The 23,792-nt window shown below is 42.3% G+C and overlaps 1 protein-coding gene across 2 annotated transcripts in view; it reads left to right on the top strand.

The window, feature by feature from the left end:
* Positions 1–23,504, top strand: part of FAM13A (family with sequence similarity 13 member A) — a 329,540-nt gene extending 306,036 nt beyond the window's left edge. For both annotated transcript variants that reach the window (XM_081232918.1, XM_081232919.1), the window contains 5 exons: positions 7,315–7,410; positions 8,891–8,974; positions 14,775–14,971; positions 15,569–15,670; positions 18,625–23,504. In XM_081232918.1, coding sequence (XP_081089044.1) covers positions 7,315–7,410; positions 8,891–8,974; positions 14,775–14,971; positions 15,569–15,670; positions 18,625–18,751 — 606 coding nt within the window. In that variant the 3' untranslated portion in view covers positions 18,752–23,504. The remainder of the gene's footprint in view (positions 1–7,314; positions 7,411–8,890; positions 8,975–14,774; positions 14,972–15,568; positions 15,671–18,624) is intronic.
* Positions 23,505–23,792: the final 288 nt, after the last annotated feature.

Here is a 23,792-nt window from a genome sequence, read left to right as displayed (position 1 = left end):
CTTCGAGGGGAAAATGGTGGAGGGGGATATAAATCGGTGCACAGAGCCCTAGAGGGGGGAGACGTGCCTGCCCCTCTTTCTGCCCCCATAAAGCTGTCATCGCCGGCTCTAGGCATTCTTAGCCATCAAAGGAAGGTGCTCAACTAGAATGATCTGCCCTAAAATTCAGTTTCTCTGCAATGCCGTTTGCAACCTGTGTAGAGAAGTTCCAGCTGCCATCCAGAACCAAAAGTGTGAGGAATCCAAACTATGTCTTTGGAAGCATTTGAGGCAATTTGTTTTTCAGCAAGAGTGTTTATTGAATGTTTGTTGTTAGTCCTGGGGGAGCGAGCAGCATGACAGGCCTCTGCTCTGTTCCTAAGGGAACTCGTAATCAGATCGCCTAGTCAGTGACTCTTAGTAACCTTCTGTTAAGAATGTTGTCAAGAACCCAGCAAGACACGTTCTTACGAGCAGGTGTAAGGAAGCATGAAGTTTATGTTCACAGATGGATTTTTATACCACCAAAGTGCATAGATCTCTTTTCCAGTCTCAGCCATAGCTTTGTAATGGAGAGAGTCTTTTTTTCATCAAAAATATGCTCTTTTAGATAAAGAAACTTGGAGAATAATGCACTAGACTCTCAGATCTGTGAGGGCAGGGATTCTGGGTTTTGTTTACCTAATGGTGGACCTGGTCCTCAGCAACTAGCACAAGACCTGATGCAGAGCACGTGCCCAATAAACCATCTGTTGAATGATCCTCCGTGGTATTTTGGTTCTGAATTTATTAGGTTTAAATTAAAAACAAAAAACAAACAAAAAAAAAACTGGAGCTGATGATGATTGATTTTGCTGGCCTGTCCCTGCAGTGGAAAAATACTGGTGCTCTGGGATAATGGTCATGTTTCAAGCCAAGTTTTGTTTTGGATTTTTTAAAGGCGTTGAACCAAGTAGTAAGTGCTCTGGAGCTCTACTACGTTGTGAAACTTGGTCCTTCTCTTCTGGGGTATTCAGAACTTGTAGAGATGGAACTAAACTTCTTCTAACAGAGAGAAACCCCTTCTCCACTAACGGGCTGTCCTCACGGCCACCAGGCAGGCCTCCATGAGGGAGGTGGGACTTAGGTATCTTCCATCTTTCCATTGTGTGGATTCAGGTTATGACATTGACAGACTCCTTGAAAGACTTCCTTGCCTGAGGCCCGAGATCTCTCAGCTGAATCCTAGTCTTTACCTTACTGTCAGTGCAGGGGTTTGTGTGCCATGGTCCTTGTTGCTCTGAGTTGGGCACAGAGTCTCTCATTCCGCCTGGACTGTGGCAGCATGCAGGCGGTAGGATCCGCAGACCTAGATTCAAACCTCCGCCCTGCTGACTCCGGCTCCGTGACTCGGCTGCTTAGGTAACTGTCAGAGCCTCAGTGTTTTGTCTTCATAATAGATGTCTGTGACAGGTTGCCATGGAGATGAAATGACATTACACACACACACACACACACACACACACACACACACATTTACCTGTAGGCTGTCTGGCATTGAGCAAATAGGGCAGAGTGGCTTTGGGGAGAGGTGGGTGGGATTCCTCAGTAAATGATAGGTTGCACTTCTGGTACAATTATATGTTCTGCCTTCTGCTGTCTACTTCTTATTAAATGATTGAATCAGGAGAAATGCACATTTTTTAGCACTCTTATCTTTAGGAGTATGAACTATTAGTTCGTGGTCCTTTCTTTCATCATTCTTTTAGATGAAAGAGGAACACTTCTAGGATCTGGATTCTAGCATCTCACAGGGCAGGGGACAAATGCTCTAGGAAGTTCAAGGGTCATTTATTCCTGTTCCTGAGTCGGGCTTTCTGCCTGTCTCTGGAACATGATACTCCAGCCTCCTCAGGAAAAGCAGAGTTCACTTGATATCTGGCCAGTCTGAAAATCAAAGAGTGAACTTTTCATTCTTAGATCTGTGATGTTGCCACGGACCCTGGACTTATACATACGAAACATACATATACTTCCAGAGCTAAACCGTCATTCCAAACCCCGAGTTTTTTAGAAAAGCAGATGCTTAGAGCCTGATGGTTTTTTGCTGAGTCTACAGATTCTCATATAAAAGGACACTAACAGAATCACAGGCCACATGCGCTGCTTCTGTACATGTTTTAACAAGGCCGTTTGCTCTAACGGGACACCCTCCAGACAGACCTACACATGTAAGGAAAACAAAAACACGCTCATTTACACACTGGCACGTAATTCCCTATGAATTATTCTTGAAGTGTGTCCTTTTCAACATTTGAGGGTCTCATCAGAAGACCACGTCACAGAAGCCCAGTAGACAGCTGCAGCTCCCTGTGTTACCTCCTTTACAGACCCCGATGATGGTGGAGGGGAGAGAGTGGGTGGCTTGCTCACAGCTTCTGGGTTCTCATTGATATATTTTAATCTTTTGTTTAAAAAACCGGGGAACTAACAGGACCCTAAACGCACCATGTTCAAATTTAAATGCAAATTCTAAAGCCACATATAAATACTATCATTTGTTTATCTGCTGTTTGGGATTATTTGATCTGATCTTTGCCCAGTCAGCCTAGCATTGTTACCTGATGGTAAAGAAGAGAGGGTCACCGTTTTCTGAATCAATGGGCCAAGAATGTGGCCGTTATAAGAACGCATCTCATTTGTCTTCTCCCACTAGCGGTTTTATGACTCAGAGACACCCCTCCAGACACAGATTCAGACGATTTTTTGTTTTACTAAGGAGATTTGATATATTTTTCTGAGACTTATAGAGCAACCAAATAGGGTAGTAAGAGACCAGTAGGTGAAGATTTCTTTCCATCAAAAGCCAAGATTGAGTGGAAGGTGCTGCCTTCACCCATTAGATCTTCATAGCTAGATGTTCATGCTGTCTTGATTTGGATGTAAACGTGTATCTTAGTCTTAACCCTACTTCCACACATTGAAAGCCACTCAGAGCTGCCCCTTAAATGAAAATTTAAATAAAGGCTTGAAGCAAGAAGAGGGAAGGTATGTTGAAAAGACAATATACTATAAGCTTGGCCTAAAGTCATTTTTAAGCAATTATGGATCATGACGATTTTCTAATTTGAATTCTGCAGTTTACCAGTCGAGAAACCGAGACTCAACCTCGCTGGCTCATTCAAAGGGCTATTCTTGGTTAGGAGTGGAATCCCTGAGCAGCTGATGACTCGAGAATAAGAGATGTCAAACTTCCGAACAGTTTGCCCATGGTCCAACTTAATATCAGTGGCCCTTTTTTTAACAGGTTAACCAAGGTGCTGCTTTGTTTTTCTAACTCTTGGTTAGATTTTGGCTCTGCTCACAAATCCAGCACTGATAATTACGTAAGACATGGCTTTACGAAGGGTGAAAGTTGTATTGACTTTTGGAATCTCCAAGCCTTTGGCTTCAGACATTTATCATGGAAATGATCCTGGTGTAAATCAAGTAGTAGTCTTTCCACCACCTCAGACCTAAAGATCATGGATATTTTTGGTGTTTAGATAATTCCATCAAATGCCAACATTAACTTTGGTAAAATCATGCTGAGTTTTGAGTCTCCATAGTCAAAAACTGGATTTTATCAGATCTCTCACAGGTGATTAGTTCTGAGGGTCATTCATTTTTAAAATGAGCAAGTCATAGAAAATCTAAATATCCGCATTACAAGCCAAATATAAGCCAGCTATCCTCTTCATCTACTCTAACTAGAAAATTTGGTTTTCGAACAAAGAGTTAGAAAGGAAATTGATTCTGTCACATTTGCCATGTCTCGCTGATTTTAGCATTAAGTCTCCTTCCAAAATCCAAAGTCTCCTTTTATAATCCAAAGATGTTTCTACAGTTGACCCTTGAATAATTTGGGAGTTAGGCATTGTTCAACCCTCAGCATAGTCGAAAATCTGAGTATAACTTAGAGCCGGCCCTCTGTATCCATGGTTCCACCATATCTGAGGTTCCGAATCCATGGATGCAACCATGTAGTAGATCGTGTAGTAATGTAGTATTTACTATTGAAAAAAATCCACGTGTAAGTGGACCCGTGTAGTTCAAACCCATTTTGTTCTACGGTCAGATGTAGTAATAGGACGCTAGTCTGCAATGGGGAAATGCTGGCTCCTTATTACTTTTATTTTTCGCACATCTTTTGGTCACTAAACATCTGTTGTTTATCTTACATAATATTTCACCACATGTCATGGGTTGAAAATTAGGATGTACCTTAATCTCATCTGCAATACATTTAATGAATACATCTTGTAGTAAAAAAAAAAAATTATTTCATGTGTCCCAGTACTAAATTTTGTCATTTTTCATGTGAGGTTGTACAAGTCATTTATTTCTATTCCTCACACTTCTTTGTAGCTACTGTTGAGCTTCTGTTGAAGTATAACATGAATACAGAAAAGAGCCTAAATTATAAATATATATGTTGATGAATTTTCACAAAATAGACAAATCCACGTAACCAACATCCTGATCAAGAAATAAAATGTGGCCTGCCCTCTGGAAGCCCTTCTCATGTCCCCTTCCAGTCAATACCATGACCTTCCACCCCACCAACAAAAGCCATTCTCTTGACTTCTAACGTTATACCTTTGATTTGCTTATTTTTGAACTTTGTATAATTAGAACTTTACAGTATGTATTCTTAGGTGTCTGGCTTGTTTTCCTTGGCTTTATTTTTGTGAGGTTAATCCGTGATGTTGCATATAGTTGTGTCCATTCATGTTCATGGCTGTGTAGTATCCAATTTCGGAACTTATTTGTTCTACTCTCGGGCAGATGGATGGTTTCCAGTTTGGGGTTCTTATAAATAGTGCTGTTATGAACATTCTTATGAATGTCTTTTGTTGAACTTAAGACCACACTTGTTTGGTGTGTCCTTAAGAGTGGAATTGATGAGTCATATGTTTAGCTTTAGGAGATACTGCCAGATAGTTTTCCAAAGTGTTCCACCCTTGCCAGCACTGAGAGAGAGTTCCAGTTTCTCAGCGTTCATTCCGACACTTGACACGGTCTGTCTTTCGTGTCAGCCATTGTGGTAGGTATGTAGTAGTGATGCCTGTGGTTTTACCCTCAATCTTTTTTTTTTTTTCTTCAAGAAATGGCTGGATTTTATTTATTTATTTATTTTTGCTGTGTTGGGTCTTCGTTTCTGTGCAAGGGCTTTTCTCTGGTTGTGGCAAGCAGGGGCCACTCTTCATCGTGGTGCGCGGGCCTCTCACTATCGCAGCCTCTCTTGTTGCGGAGCACAGGCTCCAGATGCGCAATCTCAGTAGTTGTGGCTCATGGGCCTAGTTGCTCCACGGCATGTGGGATCCTCCCGGACCAGGGCTCGAACCTGTGTCCCCTGCATTAGCAGGCAGATTCTCAACCACTGCGCCACCAGGGAAGCCCCCCTCACTCTTTTTTTGTATGAAATAATTCCTGTGTTCCCTTCCAGTTCTGACAGTCATCTTTTATGAAATACCAAATTTAAACCTCCTTCTAATATGGTAGATAGTAAAAGCAAGAAAATGCCGCCCCTTGATAGTTTGGTAACAGGAAGAGATAGAAAGAAGTGATTATTGTTATTGCTGATGACAGAAGATAAATCCTCAAGATGTCTTTGCATAATGGCAGTATTCTATCAAGTTTATCCAAAGTTCACTTATTGTTGATCACTTTGAGAAAGGCAAATAAAAAAGGCAACAAAGGATAATCAATTCATGCATAATCTAGACCTGTCTTCAAAGTTGAAGGCCCAAAAGGCCCATAAGAGAAATGGTCAAAGTGAATACTATTTGCCTTTCCTTACCTCTGTAACCCTTGCCTTATGTGTACAGTAGAAATAAAATGCAGAAGACCAACAGCAAACTTGAAACAAAGATACTTCATCTCTTACTCCATTTAAGTAAACAAATGCATATTTATGAACTTGGCATACTTACTTATATTTGAAATATTCATTCACTCATTTTACAGATATTTATGGAATACTTTTATCATGTCAGGCACTGAAATAGTTACCAGGGGTACAAAAACACAAACTCCTGGTGTCAAGGGGCTTATAGTCTAAAGAGAAGACAGACGTGTCAACAAATAGTTACTGTAGAGTATAAAAATATATCATCCATTAGGACTGCTATAATACCGTAGACTGGATGGCTTATAAAAGATAGAAGTTTACAGTCCTGAAGGCTGGAAGTCCAGGATTAAGGTGCTGGTGTTTGGTGAGGGCCCACTTCCCAGTTCATAGACAGCTATCTTTTCACTGACCTCACATGGCAGGAGGAGTGAGGGATCTCTCTGGGGTCTCTTTTATTAGGGCACTAATCCCATTCATGAGGGCTCCATCCTTATGACCTAATAGCCTCCCAAAGGCCCCACTTCCAAATACCGTCACATCGGGGAATCCTTTTCAACGTATGCATTTGGATTGGGGACGGGGGAGTGAGTGGACACGAACGTTCTGTCTATAGCAAAGCATGTGTGAATTACAAGGTACGCACAGGTTGTGGTAGGTGACATGCAGGGGAGAATGAGCAGGTCTCCCGGAATGGGGCATGTCGGAAGAAGGCTGCACAGGAGTGGGAGATGGCTCTTGATCTGGAATTTGCCCAACCAAAGAGCAGTGAGGAGGCCATTCCAGGACAGAGGGAACTAGACAAGGAGGTATGACACAACCTAGTTTCTCTCTGGAGCTTGAGTTAGGAGGAGGAGGAGGAGGAGAAGCAGCAGGTAATGCAGGGCTTCAAATACTATGCCAGGTATTTGAGCTTGATTTCTCCCCACTTCCTGTAGAGTCAGTCCTGTAAACATTTTTGAGCCCTGTGCCAGATTTTAGGGCCACAGAGATGAATCAATCCATGTATTCTATGGGCATATGTTCCTTGAATGCCTACTGTTTGCCAGAATTTGTCCCTAAAAACACAACAGTTCCAGGGGGAAGAAAGACATATTTTTTTAAATGATTACAGACCTGCATGGTAAGTAGTATAATAGAAATACATGCTTTCTTCTTCCCTGGACCTAGAAAATAATCATCTGGGAACTCTCAACCTTCAAGAGTTTTACATAGGGAACTAATAATTAATAGTGATCATAGTTTTGATTGAAGAAAAGCAGTACTGCTGAGGGAGTGATTGCCAATGATCTGCACCTGAAGTAGATATTTTAAATATTCACTGATTCATGTTATCAGTTTAATAAATTTTGTAAGACTGGTGAGTCTTCAGTTGCATCACCTGTACTTTCTCTCGGCCCAGAGCGTGCTCGGCCAGCCTGGCCACCAGGAGCAGGCTTCTCAGCTCTTCTGTTCTTGCATTTCAGGTGAGCAAGAATGAACGGCAGGTTATGAAACCGCTGTACGACAGGTACCGCCTGGTCAAACAGATCCTGTCCCGAGCCAGCACCATCCCCATCATTGTGAGTACACCACGGCCTGGTTGTTGATTACCTGGCTGAATGGGCCCTGGCTATATTATTCGGACCCTAACTTGCCTTCTCATGAAAGAATAGTCTTTCATAGTTGAACCTGCCATTAATATCCATGGCCCCTAAGCTTGAGGGATGAATAATTTATCAAAGACTTCTGAGGCTACGTTTGCCAAAAATGAGCAAATCTGAGGCCGACAGAAATTTTTTTTCCCTCTTGGGGATATGCCTTGGCCGTATGCATCCATCTGACACATGCCGAGCCAGCTTTCCCACGCTTTCCTCAGAGACGGAGCAGCGAGAGGACGGGGCTGTGCCCTCCGCAGGGCCCCGCTACAAAGAGTCTTAGCGGCCTCTGTTAATAGTCTTCTCTCCACCTCCAAGAGATGGATCAGCCCTGCTGGAATCAAATCCAGGGAGAGAGCTTCTAAGGCAGTCAGGAGAGGGACCCTCCTCTTTTTGGAGGATGTAGGAAAGCGTGAGGTGGAAGAAAAGGAAGGACAGCTAACAACTGTGAACTGTGCTCAGTGGCCACCGCCCTTGGACTCCGCTGCTTTTGGCCTCTGAACTGGGACTTTGTCAGGAGTAGGGAACAGCGACTGGCCCTCAGCTCGAGGAAACCCTTTCGGGCGCTGGCCAGCCTGCACCCCCCCCTCCCCGATCCCAGCCGCGCTGCGAGGGCAGGGTTTCTGCCCTGTCCATCTCGTGGGGACCCTTTGCCTCTGTTTCAGCGCCCACCTCGGGGGTCCTGAGGGTTCCTCTGCTGGCCTGTAGGCTTTGTAGTAAGCAGGCGCGGCCTCGCTTTTCTGTTGTTGCTGAAATGCCTGTTCTTCTCAGCTGCGGCTCTCCTGTTCCTCCTTTAAATCTCCTTGTTTATTTCTAGGCCCAGGATACAGTCTCTGTATGTCTTTTAACAGTATATTTGTTCATATTTAATGGGACAGGGTCCAGAGACCTCAGGCAGGTGTGTTTGAAGAAGGCTACCTTTCTAGACGTTTTCTACAAAATACATCAGTAAACTAACCAACAAAAGGATTAAATCTAAGAAGTCCTTTTTATTCCCCAGTCAGGGGTCCTTAGTGTCCCTAAGTGGGGTGACTGTATAGCCTCTGTTGATAGCCTTTGCATCGCTTGATGAGCTTACGTTATCATTAGCTGTTCTGGAAGTTATGGTGACTAGGAGGAAAGGCGGGAGGCAGGTGCTTCTCCTCAGGTTTTTTCTGCGTGTTTGGTTAACATACTCGTGTGCCGTCCTCGCTTTCATTGTGGCCTCTGTGGGTGGGGGTCGGGGAGAGCTCCGAAGTGAAGCAGCAACTTGGACAAGAACTTCAGTTGTGTCTGGTTTTCCTGGGACTTCTTGGCGGGGAGGGGTTCGAGTCTGTAGTTAAAAGGCAGAAGTAGATACTTGTGAGGCAGAAGGGGATGGGGAAAGAAGTTCTCCGTGTAACCTGCCTATTAACGCCTGTCGCAGGGTTCCCCTTCCAGCAAGCGGAGAAGCCCTTTGCTGCAGCCAATTATCGAGGGCGAAACTGCTTCCTTCTTCAAGGAGATAAAGGTGAAGACCCCCAGCTGCTAACCGCTTGCTACATCCGCAGCAGTTCCTCTCCCTCCTTCCTTCTCTCCCTCTCTCCCTCTCTCCCTCTCTCCCTCCTGTGGATGGAAAGCCGCTGTGATCGGGCCCTTTGGTGATGGCTTCCTGCAGCCTTCCCTAAAAATCAGTAGCTGCCACATAGCACAGGGAGATCAGCTCGGTGCTTTGTGACCCCCTAGAGGGGTGGGATAGGGAGGGTGGGAGGGAGGGAGACGCAAGAGGGAGGAGATATGGGGAGATATGTACATGTATAGCTGATTCATTTGTTATACAGCAGAAACTAGTACACCATTGTAAAGCAATTATACTCCAGTAAAGATGTTAAAAATAAATAAATAAAATAGAACTAAATAAATATAGAAAAAAATCGGTAGCTGCTTCTAACCAACTTTAAGCAGTCCTCTTTTATTTATGTTATAGACCAGCTGATCTCCTTAGTTTCATTTCATTCCCTCGCTGTTGTGTTTTGTTTTGTTTTGTTTGTTGTTGTTTGGTTGGTTTTTATTTTGCTTGCAGGGATTTTTGTTTTGTTTTCAAAATGTTTTTTGTTTTGTTTCTTTCCCCCTATTTGAGGAATGGATTTTCTGTACTCCAAAATTTTGTTAAATTAACTCATTGGTAACTTAAAAGAAAAATCTAATTTACTAAGTTTATAGCAAAACCAAAATTAACGAAGGCAGTGTACGTAGCACACACAAAAAATTATCATTTTATAGACACATATCTTAGTTGTCTTTGACAGATATGTGGGTACAGTTTCATCTACTCTCCTTTCCTCTTGCCTTCCCCCTGGCACATTTAGTCCCTGGTGCTAATTTTATAATCTGTTCTTGATCTGTGAATGTAGTGCTGTGACCAGCAGTCACTAGAACATGCACTCTAATTTTTTCCACCAGTAGTAATCATGGATTTTGTACAGATAAACCTTGTCCTCAGTGGCTACTTTTGCTGAAATGGGAGGAACCATCTGTGCCCATAGATCTGTAGGGACCTAACTAGCCTAGACTAGGATTAGCCTCTTTCATATTTTTGTTTCTGGACAACTGAACACCCTGACTGCCTTGTACAGGGCTCTAGAAATGAAAAGTCAAAGTCAATCTTTTAAAAAAATCGATGACTGTTATTTAGCAGTTAAGTCAGAAGCAGGAGTAAAACCCAAGTGGAAGTGAGTGTTGAGAGTTTCACTCGTCATATTTCTGTGGCAACCCCAAGCCTGGGGTATCATTTATTTACTGTAGTTAGGAACGATTATTTCAAAATATGGGGGGCCTCGTTCCCACGGAGGGACACCAGTTGAGAACTGCTCCATTTTCTTGCCTGATTCTCTCCACTGTAACTGAGGTAAGGAAACGGAAGCTACAAAGCCGTCTCTTCTCTTCACTCTCTTCCTTTTCTTACCTCCCAAGGGTCTTAACTGCTTCATAGACCTCACTTTAAGGTGTTAGGCAGTGATTGTGCTCACTATTCATATTGTTTAAATAGAACTTGTTTTATAAAAATGCTGTAGATGTGAAATTTAGGCAAGTATGCTACATTGTATCTTCAAAATTAGAGCTATTTTCTTCCAATAAGACTCGATGTTGATGAAAGAAGACAAATTTTATCTAGCTGGTAATTTCACACAAGAATTAAAACACCGTAATTGAAGAAATCTGGGCAAGTGTGTGCATGAAAATTAGCATATTTCTCTTAGAAGCGTGAGCTAAAACTATTCCTAGATAAAAATGTGTTCTTTAACACATCCGAAATATGACACTTGATAATTGCCTCGTGAAGCGAATGGAAGATACAGGAAGGATGCTCTTTTTAAAAGTTGTTCCTCCAGATCTTATCCTTTAGCTCAGTTTATTTTTTTCACAATTATGTTTTGGCCATTGCTCTTCTACTGGCCCTCACAATGATCAAAATTTCAGATAATTTTGCAATTATTACAATGCTCTCATAAATGGTGTTGTCTTTTAGTTCATTTTGTCCCAGTTGGCCAGGTTTATCAGCATGTATTTGGACTGTATTAATTCTCAGAAATTCGGTTATAATTTAGAATTTGGTGTGTGTGCAGATAAGAAGATTGTATCTAAATGGTTTCTTTGAAAACCATCCCTGATTTTTAATGCTTATGGGAAGACACCAGCTGTGTGTGAAAGAGAGCCAGCTCAATTTCTGAAGCCCTAGAACTTCCAGCCCCCAAAATGCTACAGATCATCTAGTCAGTTCTCTGACCCAACATAAGAGTTTCCGCTAAAACTTCTCTGACAAAATAGAGACATCGTCCCTAAGAAGTTATTCCATCCTCAAACTTGAGATGTCTACAGCAATGAAGAGAGTAAGGTCGCTTGTTACATGGGCTAAGCATCAACAAGAGCTAAAAATTTGGGCTTCCCTGGTGGCGCAGTGGTTGAGAGTCCGCCTGCCGATGCAGGGGACACGGGTTTGTGCCCCGTTCTGGGAAGATCCCACATGCCACGGAGCGGCTGGGCCCGTGAGCCATGGCCGCTGAGCCTGTGCGTCCGGAGCCTATGCTCCGCAACGGGAGAGGCCGGAGCAGTGAGAGGCCCACGTACCGCAAAAAAAAAAAAAAAAAAAAAAAAAGAGCTAAAAATTTATATTATTAGTTGTATAGCTTATCATTTGAAAAACTATCTAAAACAATATCGTAATTATATAATTTTAGAATGTATAAGTTTAATAACTAAAATATAATTAATGAAATAATAAATTATAGTATTCATAGTTATGATTGTATGACTTTCTACTTACAGGCCTAGTTTTGCCTCTGGAGCAGCATGGACTAAGCATACTGCTTTCTCCTTGAGGGCACTTTGCATATTTACAGTCACCTGCCCTGCCCACTGCCACCCACGCCCTGTGAACATTTTTTCTCCAGGTTCCTCTTACTGTTTCTCATGTGATATGGGCTCTGGACTGTCCAGCAGTGGCTCTGCACTCTACACCAGTCTCTCTATATCCCTCTTAAAAACTGATACCCAGAACTGAACGTTATTCTAGATGTGGTTTAACCAGCCCGACAGTGGACCAAGGACTAGTCCTGACCTTGATCTAGATGACTAAGGGCCTTCAGTTCTCGAAGTCTGTGCCTACATGACTGTCAATGTGCTGTAAGTTCCTCTTAGTCTTTCTAAGGCAGGATGTCTCAACCTCAGCACTACAGACATCTGGGCCAGATAATTCTTTGTTGTGGAGGACTGGCCTCCACCCACTGGGTGCAAGTAGTGCACTATGACCATCCCTCCCCAGTGTGACGACCAAAAATGCCTTCAGACATTGCCAAAGTTCCCCTAGGGGGCAAACCTGCCCCCAGTTGAGAACCATGGCTTGTCGCCCTGCCTAACTGTTGATTTATGCAACCCCCAGCTTCCTTTTCCAAGGATTGCTTAGTGTCTGTGTCCACTTTTTTTTTTCTAATCTAATTATAGGATGTTGAATTTTTCCAGTTTGTTACTTTTCATACTTCTAGCCTTATGAAATAGATTACATCTAGACTTTATATTCCAGCACACCCAGATTTCCCTACCCACACTGTGTTATCTACACATTTTGTGAATATCTTTGGCACCTTATTCAAGTGACTGCTAAATATTGAGTAAGGATGGGTCAGGTAAAGAGCCTGCTAGAGGCTTCCCTGCAGATTCACATCAGCACTGCAGCAGCACTCTGCATAAATGTTCACAGCCAGCTTTCCTTTCACAAATCAGCCTACCTCATTCTTTATTGAAATCCAGACATTATGCCAGTCCTATCAAAAAAGAAGAAAGTGGTTTTTCTGATTTGTGTACAGGGAGCCAGTGCTAGTCACTGTTGATCACTGATTCTTTTTCAGTTGCTCATATGTTATCTGGATATTGATTCCTTCTAGAATCTACTCAGTATCCACAACAACCTGATGGTCTTACAATTTGAAGATCTGTTTTGCTGTTTCTTTTTCCCTATGTTTTTCAAAGCTTACTGAGAATAGCTTTGTTTAGCTTCATCTTCAAATGCACTGAGTTCTCAGAATGTGCAAGACACGGTCTCCCATTTTGAAGTTCTCTCAGGACCTTGGGATATAATGGATAAGGCTTAGACCCCTAACTTCATTTCTTTCTATCTCGGGCTTTACTACGCTCTTAACAGTAATTTGTATTTCTCTTTTAAAGCTGAATTACTGGACTAAGAGACATTTATTGAACACCTAATATAGGCAGGCATTGGCTGAGCTCTGGGAACAGCAGTGAGCAGAGAGCCCTAAATCCCTCCCTCCGTGGAGTTTATAGTCAGGTGGTCCCACCTGGTCTCCTCATCCAGGAAGGGGAGGTGGGCAGAGGCTGAGCAGCACCGCCCCTGTGCCCGGTGTACCTGCTCAGGTACTCAACATGCATTAGCTCAATTCTTACGTAAATGATGTAGATGGGACTTGCCACTTCATCTTATAAAAAAGAGAAACTTTTAAACTATTGATTTAAAAGCCACTTTTACTCTGTGAATTTAAACATGGTTTTAATTTTTAAAAAATTAATAATGAAGCTTTTACTTCCATGGATCAAGAAAAGAGATTGAAGATCTGAAGTCACAGCAAAAAGAATCTGGAAAGGTCCCCTAGTTTTTTGCCAACTTTACCTTCATGCCTTTGTAACAGGAGTTTCATTGTAGTTATGTAATAGTCCTTTTGTTTTGCCTATTTGTTTGCTTCTTTATTCACATTATTTCTCTTCAGAGGCACCATGATAAACATACCAAACTTTATGGTAAGAAAATCCACCACAGACAGTTTGAATCCTGTACTTTTCCTGTGAGTGGTGGTTCCTCCCGCCTCCTGAGAGACATTGGCTGCACTGGCCCTGAAGCCACTTGGTTGAACTAACAACTGATGTTATAATCCTGTTGTTCGTGTAGCTGAACGCCTAACCGATTTTTTAATTTCTCAAGATATTAGGATATTCTTTTCTGGTCTGACTGTACATTTTGGCAGTAAATTACTTCTTTTAAAATCTTTCTTTCAGACTCTGATATCATTTCTTAGAATCACATAGCTTTAAATTGGCACTAAGACATTCTCTTAGGAAAAATAAGTTGACCTAATTTTTCTAATTGCATTTTTATCAAGACAGAGAATATCACACTTTTCTTAGAATCTTGAATGCTGAAAAATACAGCTGTGGTCCTTGGAAACTCTTTGAAAAAACATAAGTTTCATGATTCTGATCATGGAAAGATAAATGTTTTGATCTTCTCAAAAGTTTCCTAAAATTTTGTGCATCAAGCAACCACAAATATTTCATAATCTCAACTTTTAAATAGGAAGGCTGTATTGTTGAATTTCTGAACAATCTTCATAGCTTAAAAAAATTCTGAGACACGTAACTAATAGAATCTTTAAAGCACTGATTTCTGGTGGTGGATTCTTTTTAGGTATTGTCACAGAGCTGAGAATGTTTAGATTCATTTGCTTCTTTTGATTTAGGGTATAAATTATGATGATTGTTCCTTCCTACCCTCGGCCTTGACAACTGTTAATTGTGCTGTATACTAATTTTTTTTTACAGCTTTTTTCCCTATTGAGTAGCTGTGTTTAGTGTTTGTCTTATTTACTGTGTACATGTAGATATTCAATAATATATCCATCATGTACACGTGTGTTGCTAAATGTAGCTATATGGAAGAAGCTATATGGGGTCTGCATAATTAAGTGATCGTGAAGTGATACCTGTAATGAAAGAGGGCCCGAAAAAGTGACCCAGTTTTTATTGGGGTTGCTGTGTATCTCCAGGAAGAAGAGGAGGGTTCAGAAGACGATAGCAGCACAAAGCCAGAGTTCACCGTCACCCTGAAAACCGATTTCAATGCACGTTGCTTTCTGGACCAATTTGAAGATGACACTGATGGCTTTATTTCCCCAATGGATGATAAAATACCATCAAAATGCAGCCAGGATACCGGACTTTCAAATCTCCACGCTGCTTCAATGTATGTTGTTTTGGTGGTGGTATTGGAATGTTGTGATGAAAATAATTTTCTGAAATATTACTTTAGCCTTTGTACTTAAATTGGCTGACAAAACGTAAGTGACTTGCCTAGGGTGCATCTATGTGGATAAAACAGGGTTTGCTTGTTTGTTTAACTTCTGGCTCAGTGTTTTTATATGCTTCATCCCGTGTTATCTGAGGGAGCATCTGAGATCTTGCTTAAACAATCGCAAGGTCTCTGTAATGGCATTGTGTGGTTCTGTGCGCCACAGCTCGCCATTTAATACATACCGAGCACAGATGTCATCTCTTTCTTTCTAAGCAAAATATGACAAAGCGCCATGGGAGTTCACAAGCCTGAGGAATTCATAAGTAGCAGGAGCCTCACAGGAGCCCCAGAAGCCATACCTATCGTCAGTGTGCTTTGGCTTCCAGGGGATGGAAAACATCCATTTCTGGTGACCCTTAGCTCCTTCCACAGTTCCTGCATTTATATGCTTTTCCCTTTCTCCACAGCTCCTATCGAGTTGCACATTCCTTACGTTTATAAGTATTCAGATTTAACTCAATTTTCTTGAAATACTTCTGCCCCTCTTAGACCAGAACTCTTGGAACACCTTCAGGAAATGAGAGAAGAAAAGAAAAGGATTCGAAAGAAACTTCGTGATTTTGAAGACAATTTTTTCAGACAAAATGGAAGGTAAGTGCATGTGTTGTCCTTCCCCTCTCCCTCCTCACACACAGCCCTCTTTTTTCTGTGTCACATCTGTGCAAAGCCTCCCATTTGGGAGCCACCCTCCAGCTTTCCTGTAACCTGGCCCTTGGTTTTGTGCCCAGGGCCCCTTTGAGGTTTACTGGAAATGGTGAGGTTTGTGTGGCCCTTCAGGAAGAAGTGCTCCTTGGATGATATCCAAGACCGATACAGAGTCAGCTAACATTTACAGAACTCACGTGTCACATCAAATTCTAATCTAAAATGAGCAGCTTAAAGCTAAGTTTCTAGTGGACAGCACTGCTTTTGATTTCTGTTTTTGTTTTTTAATCTTAATAAACTTGAAGGAGAAATAAGGAAAGGGGTACTCTAGGCCTTGCGGGTTTGTAGGCTCATTTTAAAAGCAGAGTCGTCAAGTCAAATGAGAAATACACAGAAACAAGAAGCCCTCCTGACTGATAGAGTGCCTTTCACCAGTGAGTTTTTTTTTTTAAATACATTTTATCACCTAACATTCTTTTTATTTTTTTTTATAAATTTTATTTATTTTTGGCTGCGTTGGTTCTTTGTTGCTGCGTGAGAGCTTCTCATTGCGGTGGCTTCTCTTGTTGCGGAGCACGGGCTCTAGGCACGTGGGCTTCAGTAGTTGTGGCTCACAGGCTTCAGTAGTTGTGGCTCGCAGGCTCAATAGTTGTGGCGCACAGGCTTAGCTGCTCTGCGGCATGTGGGATCTTCCCGGACCAGGGCTCAAACCCATGTCCCCTGCATTGGCAGGCAGATTCTTAACCACTACGCCACCAGGGAAGCCCCTACCAGTGAGTTTTAAGACATACTGTAATCATCATCACAGAGCGCTATGCTGAGGGATAGTCTTTCCTGTTAGCAAGTGACCGCGCACAGAATGTCCAACTCAAGTCACAGCATGAGACCAGGTTAGAGCAGGGAATAGAGCTCCATCTTTCACGTTGGAGTTACGTTTTATCATTTTAAAATGTTTTATTTTAATCCAAATTATTTAAACAGTGTAAATACAGTTTCTCTTGAAATCTCCTTTTATACTTCTCAAAAGTATTGGGAAATAAAAGTACCATAAAAATTAACTTAGGCATTAAAAATGTACTATATTTCAGTTTATTTCAATTATTATATAAACTTATTTTGGAGATCTCTGATTTGGATCTGTCCTATAATGACTTTCTCAAGATTTATGAATTTTTATACCAAATATTTGTTTATCTTTCTGCATGAATTGTAGGATATTTAGAAAATATAGATAAAAGAAATAATACCCAAAATGATAATAATACCCAAACACAAACCAAAGGATTAATGTTTTGATGTGTTTCATTCCAGTCTTCTTTCCAAACATATTTTTGGTTTGCTCATTTTTTCCCCATTTGTTTATAGTCACATTATGCACAGATATCCTATAATGACGTAACCTTCACACGTTTTAAGAAAATACAATTGATGAGAATCAATAATCATCATACAAGTTTAGAACTGTCAGGGACTTCAGATTTCACAAAATCTGGTTCCATCACTTCGTACGTGAGGCAAGTGAAGACCCTCAAAGGCACGTCTGGGGCCAGGGTCAGATGCCCCCTTCCCTTCCCTGCCCTCTCCTGGGAGCATCCAGGGTCCTTTCCTTGAGCAGGCAGAGCAGGAATAAAATCAGTTCATTGAGCGAAATTAAATGAGCCCCAAGCTATCCCATTTCCCATTTTTGCTCTTTAATAAGAAGTAAAGGAAGCCTGGTATTTGAGTGTCTGACATGTGCGTTTCCAAGTGAGATGAGAAGCAGGGCAGTGCCGGTTGAGGATGCGGGTAACAGCAGCATTTCGTCAGGTTCTCCTGCGGGTTGTATTAGATCATGGATTCAGAGTACTTAGCACAGTGCTCAGCCTATAATCAGCTCTCAAGTATAATACTTGTGCACATAAAAAGTATACATATAAAATTACTCAGAGGGCCTCCCTGGTGGCACAGTGGTTGAGAGTCCGCCTGCCGATGCAGGGGACACGGGTTCATGCCCCGGTCCGGGAAGATCCCACATGCCGCGGAGCAGCTGGGCCCGTGAGCCATGGCGGCTGAGCCTGCACGTCCGGAGCCTATGCTCCGCAAGGGGAGAGACCACAACAGTGGGAGGCCCACGTACCGCAAAAAAAAAAAAAAAAAAAAAAAAAAAAATTACTCAGAGGGGCTTCCCTGGTGGCGCAGTGGTTGAGAGTCCGCCTGCCAATGCAGGGGACACGGGTTCTTGCCCCGGTCCGGGAGGATCCCACATGCCGCGGAGCGGCTGGACCCGTGAGCCATGGCCGCTGAGCCTGCGCGTCCAGAGCCTGTGTTCCGCAATGGGAGAGGCCACAACAGTGGGAGGCCCGCGTACCGCAAAAAAAAAAAAAAAAAAAAAAAAAAAATTACTCAGAAACTATAAAGGTTTATTAATATTCTGTGATCCAATTGCTGAATTCCAAGACTAATTTTTATAGTAAGTAGGAGTATTAACTATTTTTTTAAACCCTGTAAATTATGGGTATACCAATTACTAATCAGAAATTTAATGGTTCATTAGGTGAAGTATATAAAAGTGAGAAAGCATTAAGTGTAAGTAAAGGACTTCAGTGTACGGAGGCTTGTAGTATGAATTCATACGTAGCAACAGCAGACAGAAAGTTTCTACATTTCTTAGTCTTTCCTGTCGTTCTTCAAGACGCCAGATTAACTCTGAAACTCAGTTGCATGGTGCCTTCTGGGGACACTGTCTTTCACTGCTTGTCTAAACCCAGCTCCAGTCTTGATACCAAGTCATGCTTGGCAGCACTGATTCTGTGGGGTGCTAAACTGCAAATTTCCACGTGACGATCATTCACCTGACGAGCAGTGTCCTCTAGAAGAGACAGTGAATGATCATCAGCCCCTTTTCCCTTTGTTTCCATCAGAAACGTCCAGAAGGAAGACCGCACTCCTATGGCTGAAGAATACAACGGATATAAGCACATCAAGGCCAAACTGAGGCTCTTGGAGGTGCTTATCAGCAAGAGGGACACGGATTCCAAGTCCGTGTGAGGAGGCAGCCCTGTCCGAGCCAAGGGGGCTGGGGATGCAGGGTGAACGTGCCCCCCACCTCGCCTGGCAGAGAGCAGCTCTGCAGAAACTGGAAGGCAGCCTGGGAGCTGGACCTACAAAGAGAGTAGCCCTTCTGCCTCCAGGCCACTGGGATCATCTCCAGTTTCCACTGCCTGCCTTGGAAACCGCCTGGATGGAAGGAGCCCACCGGCCCCCATGTGGGAGTTGTGGAAGGGAAAGTCGAGACCTCTGTGCACCCGAGCGCTCACAGACACACACAGACGCTGTAGTGGAAGCTTCGCTGACACTGGCAGCGACGAATCACTACATTGAGACACACTCACCTACAGAGGATACACGCTGTTCTTCTCTGGATAACTGAGAAACAGCCTGTTCTCTGTGGGACTGTGAGAAAAACAAGCTCAGGACTTCACTCTGTAGAGCGAACGTGCTGTGCACATCCAGTGCAGGTGCCCAAGAGAGCACGGGCTCTCTTTGGACCCAGTCAAGTGAGAACCTGCATTGGAGCCCTATTTGCTGCCTCAACCATCCTCGTGACCTTTCCACAGAGCTGCGCCTTTCCCCACTCGTGTGAATCGCTTCCCCTTTAGCTCTCAGGTGGATGGAAGCTGCGTCTGCCGTGCAGTCCTCTATTTGACCGTGTGTTTCTTCACGACGTTCTCAGCTGATAGAGAACTGTGATCCCTGACTAGGGCTGGACCATCTGCAGAGGACAGAGGGGATAGAGAAGTAGCTAATATTTGTGCTGATTTTTAAATTAGGCAGCGGTGAAGAGCCTGGAGAATCCTTTCCTGAACGTTGACTGCACTTATTAGCCTCAGATTTTAACATCAAACACTAAGCGAGGCCAGCAGCCTATTTGGGGGTTGGTTTTGTTTTGGCTCTAGCCAAACACAAGGGTCTTGCTTAATTCTTAGCTTAAGTGTAGAAGATCGTGAGAGAGAAGGAGCCTGTATTCTAAGCCTCCTGAGTACTTACCAGAGTTTAATTTTTTTTCTTTTTTTTTAAGTAAACCTGCACTAAAAATCTCCTGAAGGGTAAGTATAGCCCTGAGAGCTCAGCCTAAGGCAGAATCTAAATCACACTATTTTCAAGATCATGTATAAAGAGAAAAAAATAATGGTGTATAGCCAATTATGATTATAATTTTTTCAAAGACGGTGTCACAGAACTGTCTATATTAGACATTGTGGAGGGACCAGGGAATTTAAGACACCAAATCATTCATCTCTCCAGTGTGCTGATGTCATCTTGTGATTTGTTGTTACTTTTTGACTTTCTGTGTTTGCGCTGAGGGAAGTGGGTCCTGGTTCCACCTGCCCATCCTGGCCCACGTTTCTGCTCTGTGAGGTTGAGCACAGGTGTCTGCCCACCGGCCGCTGGTTGCCAAGAGAAGGTGTTTCAGCAGGCTCTGCCTTTGGAAGACGATGTTGCGGGATGAACAGGACAGCAAAGGGTACCATTTTGTTTTCTTTAATAATAATAACAAGGAGAAAACTCCTTCCTGATCAGTTGTCAGTTTCCAAAACGGGTTCTTGAGAAACTGTCTGGTCAGATTGGATTTGTAGCAGCATTTTCCATTGTTGAAGCGAAGTAGCAGCTCTCTGTCGGTTGAAAAACGTTTAAGTCAGGAGTAGGGGAAAGAGAATACCTTTAAATTTGCTCTTAAAAATAATCATCCAAGGGCTTCCCTGGTGGCGCAGTGGTTGAGAGTCTGCTTGCCAATACAGGGGACACGGGTTCGTGTCCCGGTCTGGGAAGATCCCACATGCCACGGAGCAGCTGGGCCCGTGAGCCATGGCCACTGAGCCTGCATGTCCGGAGCCTGTGCTCCACAACGGGAGAGGCCACAGTAGTGAGAGGCCCACGTACTGCAAAAAATAAAAAAAATAAAAAAAAAAAAAAAATAAAATAAAAATAAAAAAAAAATAATCATCCAAAAGCATGAGCTATATGTTGAAAGTGCCCTGGTTGAATCCACATACTTAAAGACGGTACATAATCCTGCAATATAGATATAGCTTGGTATTCTTTGCTCTACTGTTTACATTGCAGATTGCTATAATTTCAAGGAGTTATATTATAAATAAAATGATGCACTTTAGCACGTTTTCTATTTTTGAAATCTGAACATGAATCATTCACATGACCAAAAATTGTATTTTTTAAAAGAAATACATGTCTAGTTTGTCCTTTTTAAGTAATTATTCTCTTACATAAGCTATAATATAAATCACATCATTACCAGTTAACTTTCAAAGCACATCTGTCTAAGAGTATTGCTTTGAAAATACTAATATGCTATAGAACTTTAAAAGAGAAAAAGCTATATAAATGAGAAGCTACTAAGTGTTTTGAAATCTATTGTTTCTGCCAAAGGTAAATTAAGTACAAGATTTATTCAGGAATCCCCATTCAAATTTGTATGATTGAATAAAAGAAGACACCAAGTTATAGTAAAATGTGTATGGAATGTCATGTTTTCCTTTGTAATTTATAATAATATACTTCCTAGAATTCTGCCCCAATTAAGGGAGGAAAGCCCTGATTACAGGAGATTCTATCTGAAGACAGGTTAGTACGTAGGTTCTGGCTCTGCCAGAAATGCTGAGGTAAATTTGTTTCCATAGCAACCATTTTTGCAGCCCAGAGTCTCAAGGCCCTAGAGGCAGTGTCTTAATTGGCTTAACACAGAATACTCTGGACTGCGGTTTTTCCTTTGCTCTGTCAGGAATATGTGTGTGTGTTTATGAGCACATGCCAACAAGATAAATGTCAAGGGTTATTTAATAACAATGATAAGTAAAAGTAAAGCATGAATAAACTTGGCTGTGTGATTGTAAGAATCAGAGATAGCAGAGGCTTGTAATTTTCCCAAGCATTTGCTTTTTATTGTTTCAGTCTGGAGCAAACCTTGAAATAGATATTTATATTAAGTATGTTATCATTACTGCATTTCATCTTTGAAGCGTTGAGTTTGTATTTTACTTTTTAGACAGGTATGTGCAAGGTTGAGGATAAGGGCCTGCTGAGAAGTTTTTCAGGACAGCCAGAGTTTGTCTTGGTGCTGGTAGAAGAAAGTCTGCACAACCTCAGTGATCTCCGATTCAGGGAAAAGTCCCATGAAAGACCACATCACATTTCAGACTGGAGAACTATGTTTTTTTAATTGCTAGCTATAATTTATTGTGAGCTAATAAGTAGATTTCTTTGCTTTGGTTGCTAGTTTGAAGTCAAAAGATTATTATTCATTGGCAAGGCAGGGATCAGCAATGCCTCTATATGTAACATCAGTGTGACTTTTGCTTTCTCTCATCCTGATGCAACACTTGCGTGGTGGCAGAAGAGCCTGTTGTAGGGTGTGCCTGCTCCCAGGTGTGTCATTTCTAGCCCAGGACAAGTGCCTCAGGGTTGTGCTTGTGTCATAAACATGGCACTGAGATGCACTGAGGCCAGCAATCCTGGCGCCTCCTAAGGGCTGAGCTTAGAACTAATGTGGTTGAGCTTAGAATTCCTCATAAGGTGACTGTTAAGTTTATTCTCAGAATCAAAGGGCAGCCATGAGGCCAGTTAAGTTGGTTCTTTCTGGGACTGCCTAGTTCTCAGTAGACAGAATTGAGCCCTGTATCCAGAACTGATCACAGATTTATAAGGAAAATCAAAGTTTAAAGTTTGTTGATGAATTTTTTAAGAGATTCTTAATCTGATCATGAAGATGCCATCTTTCTTAAGGGTATATTTCTTAAGGCTGTATACCTCACTACCTTTGATGGTATATTTATAGCTGAACGCCCTAATCTCTTTTAACTGCCTTGTGAAAATCTGGTTGTAGTCTAAATTGGTTTTGCTTTCAAGACAGGTCTTCCTGACACACTGCATCCTGGGAGGTTTTCTCCCAAGGTGGGGAGTGGTAGTTTCTGCGCCAAGATCAGCACCTCTGTGGTATTCTTTCATAGTATCCATTTGGTTAAACCAATAGGGAGGGATAAAACTGGGCTAAAACGTTAAAGCCGTGTTTCCTCAGAAGGCCATGGGTTTAGCAGAAGCCAGAGTGTGCTTTGTTTTTCTTTGATTCATTCCCTTCCATTATATTTTTCCCCATGTGACCCTCAAAATCTACTGAAGAGTACATTTTGTCAAAAGATAGGCTAAACATGTCTTCCGATCTGTAGGTACTGAACTTGTGCGTGCTGCTACTTCTTCACAGGGCGGCTGACACTGCAAGCTCCAAAAGATGGTGATCTACGTGTCAGCCACTGCACTGTGGCATCAGCCACTTTCCAGAGTAGAGATCGCGCCCTTGGGGCATCCACACTCTTCCACCATGATCCTTCATAACAGATGTATGTGGATAAGCTGAGGTCAATTACAGGTACACACAGATGTGTATTAAAATGAAATCTGTACATCTACAACTTCATATTGCTATGGAAGTGCAGGTATGTCTCTAGAGGATCTCATTTTGTCGGGAATCCAGCCAGTCGTGGCCATGTGTGCAGCTTGAGAAATCGATTCGGCAGATCTGGCTCTCAATCTGAAAGCACCTATACAGTCATGAAAATCTCCAAGAGTGGATGCAATTTTAGTAAATAACATGGGCCCAGAACAATGTTTACATGACATGTAAGCAGAAAGTATTTGAAATTACAGTTGTTCCTTTTTTAAAATGTAAACTGAATGAAAATATGTTATGTACATTTTTGTACATGACTGTATTTTGTATGAACATAAATAAAATATTTTTAATTGTGAATGTTCTGAATTTTTTGACAGCATCAGGGACGTGTGACTGAACCCTCTGTGGGGTCTGACCTTTCCCTATGTAAGGAATCACGCTGCTCCCCTGAGCTCCTCAGAAGCCTCCTGAGGATTAAGAATTGTTATTCTGTCTCCAGGGAGGGCACTGAAAGGTGAAGCAAACAGGGTACAAGCTAGACATGCCCATGATGGTCGGTAGGAAAACAGGCTTGTGCTCTCTGCTCAGCTGCCTTTGAAGCAATTCATGGAAGGGGCTGGAGGG

The sequence above is a fragment of the Mesoplodon bidens genome, assembly GCF_964165515.1.
Source record: "Mesoplodon bidens genome assembly, chromosome: 1".
In the NCBI taxonomy this organism is placed as follows: Eukaryota; Metazoa; Chordata; class Mammalia; order Artiodactyla; family Ziphiidae; genus Mesoplodon; species Mesoplodon bidens.
The sequence above is the reverse complement of the archived record's forward strand: the minus strand, read 5'-3'. Positions and strand labels throughout refer to the sequence as shown.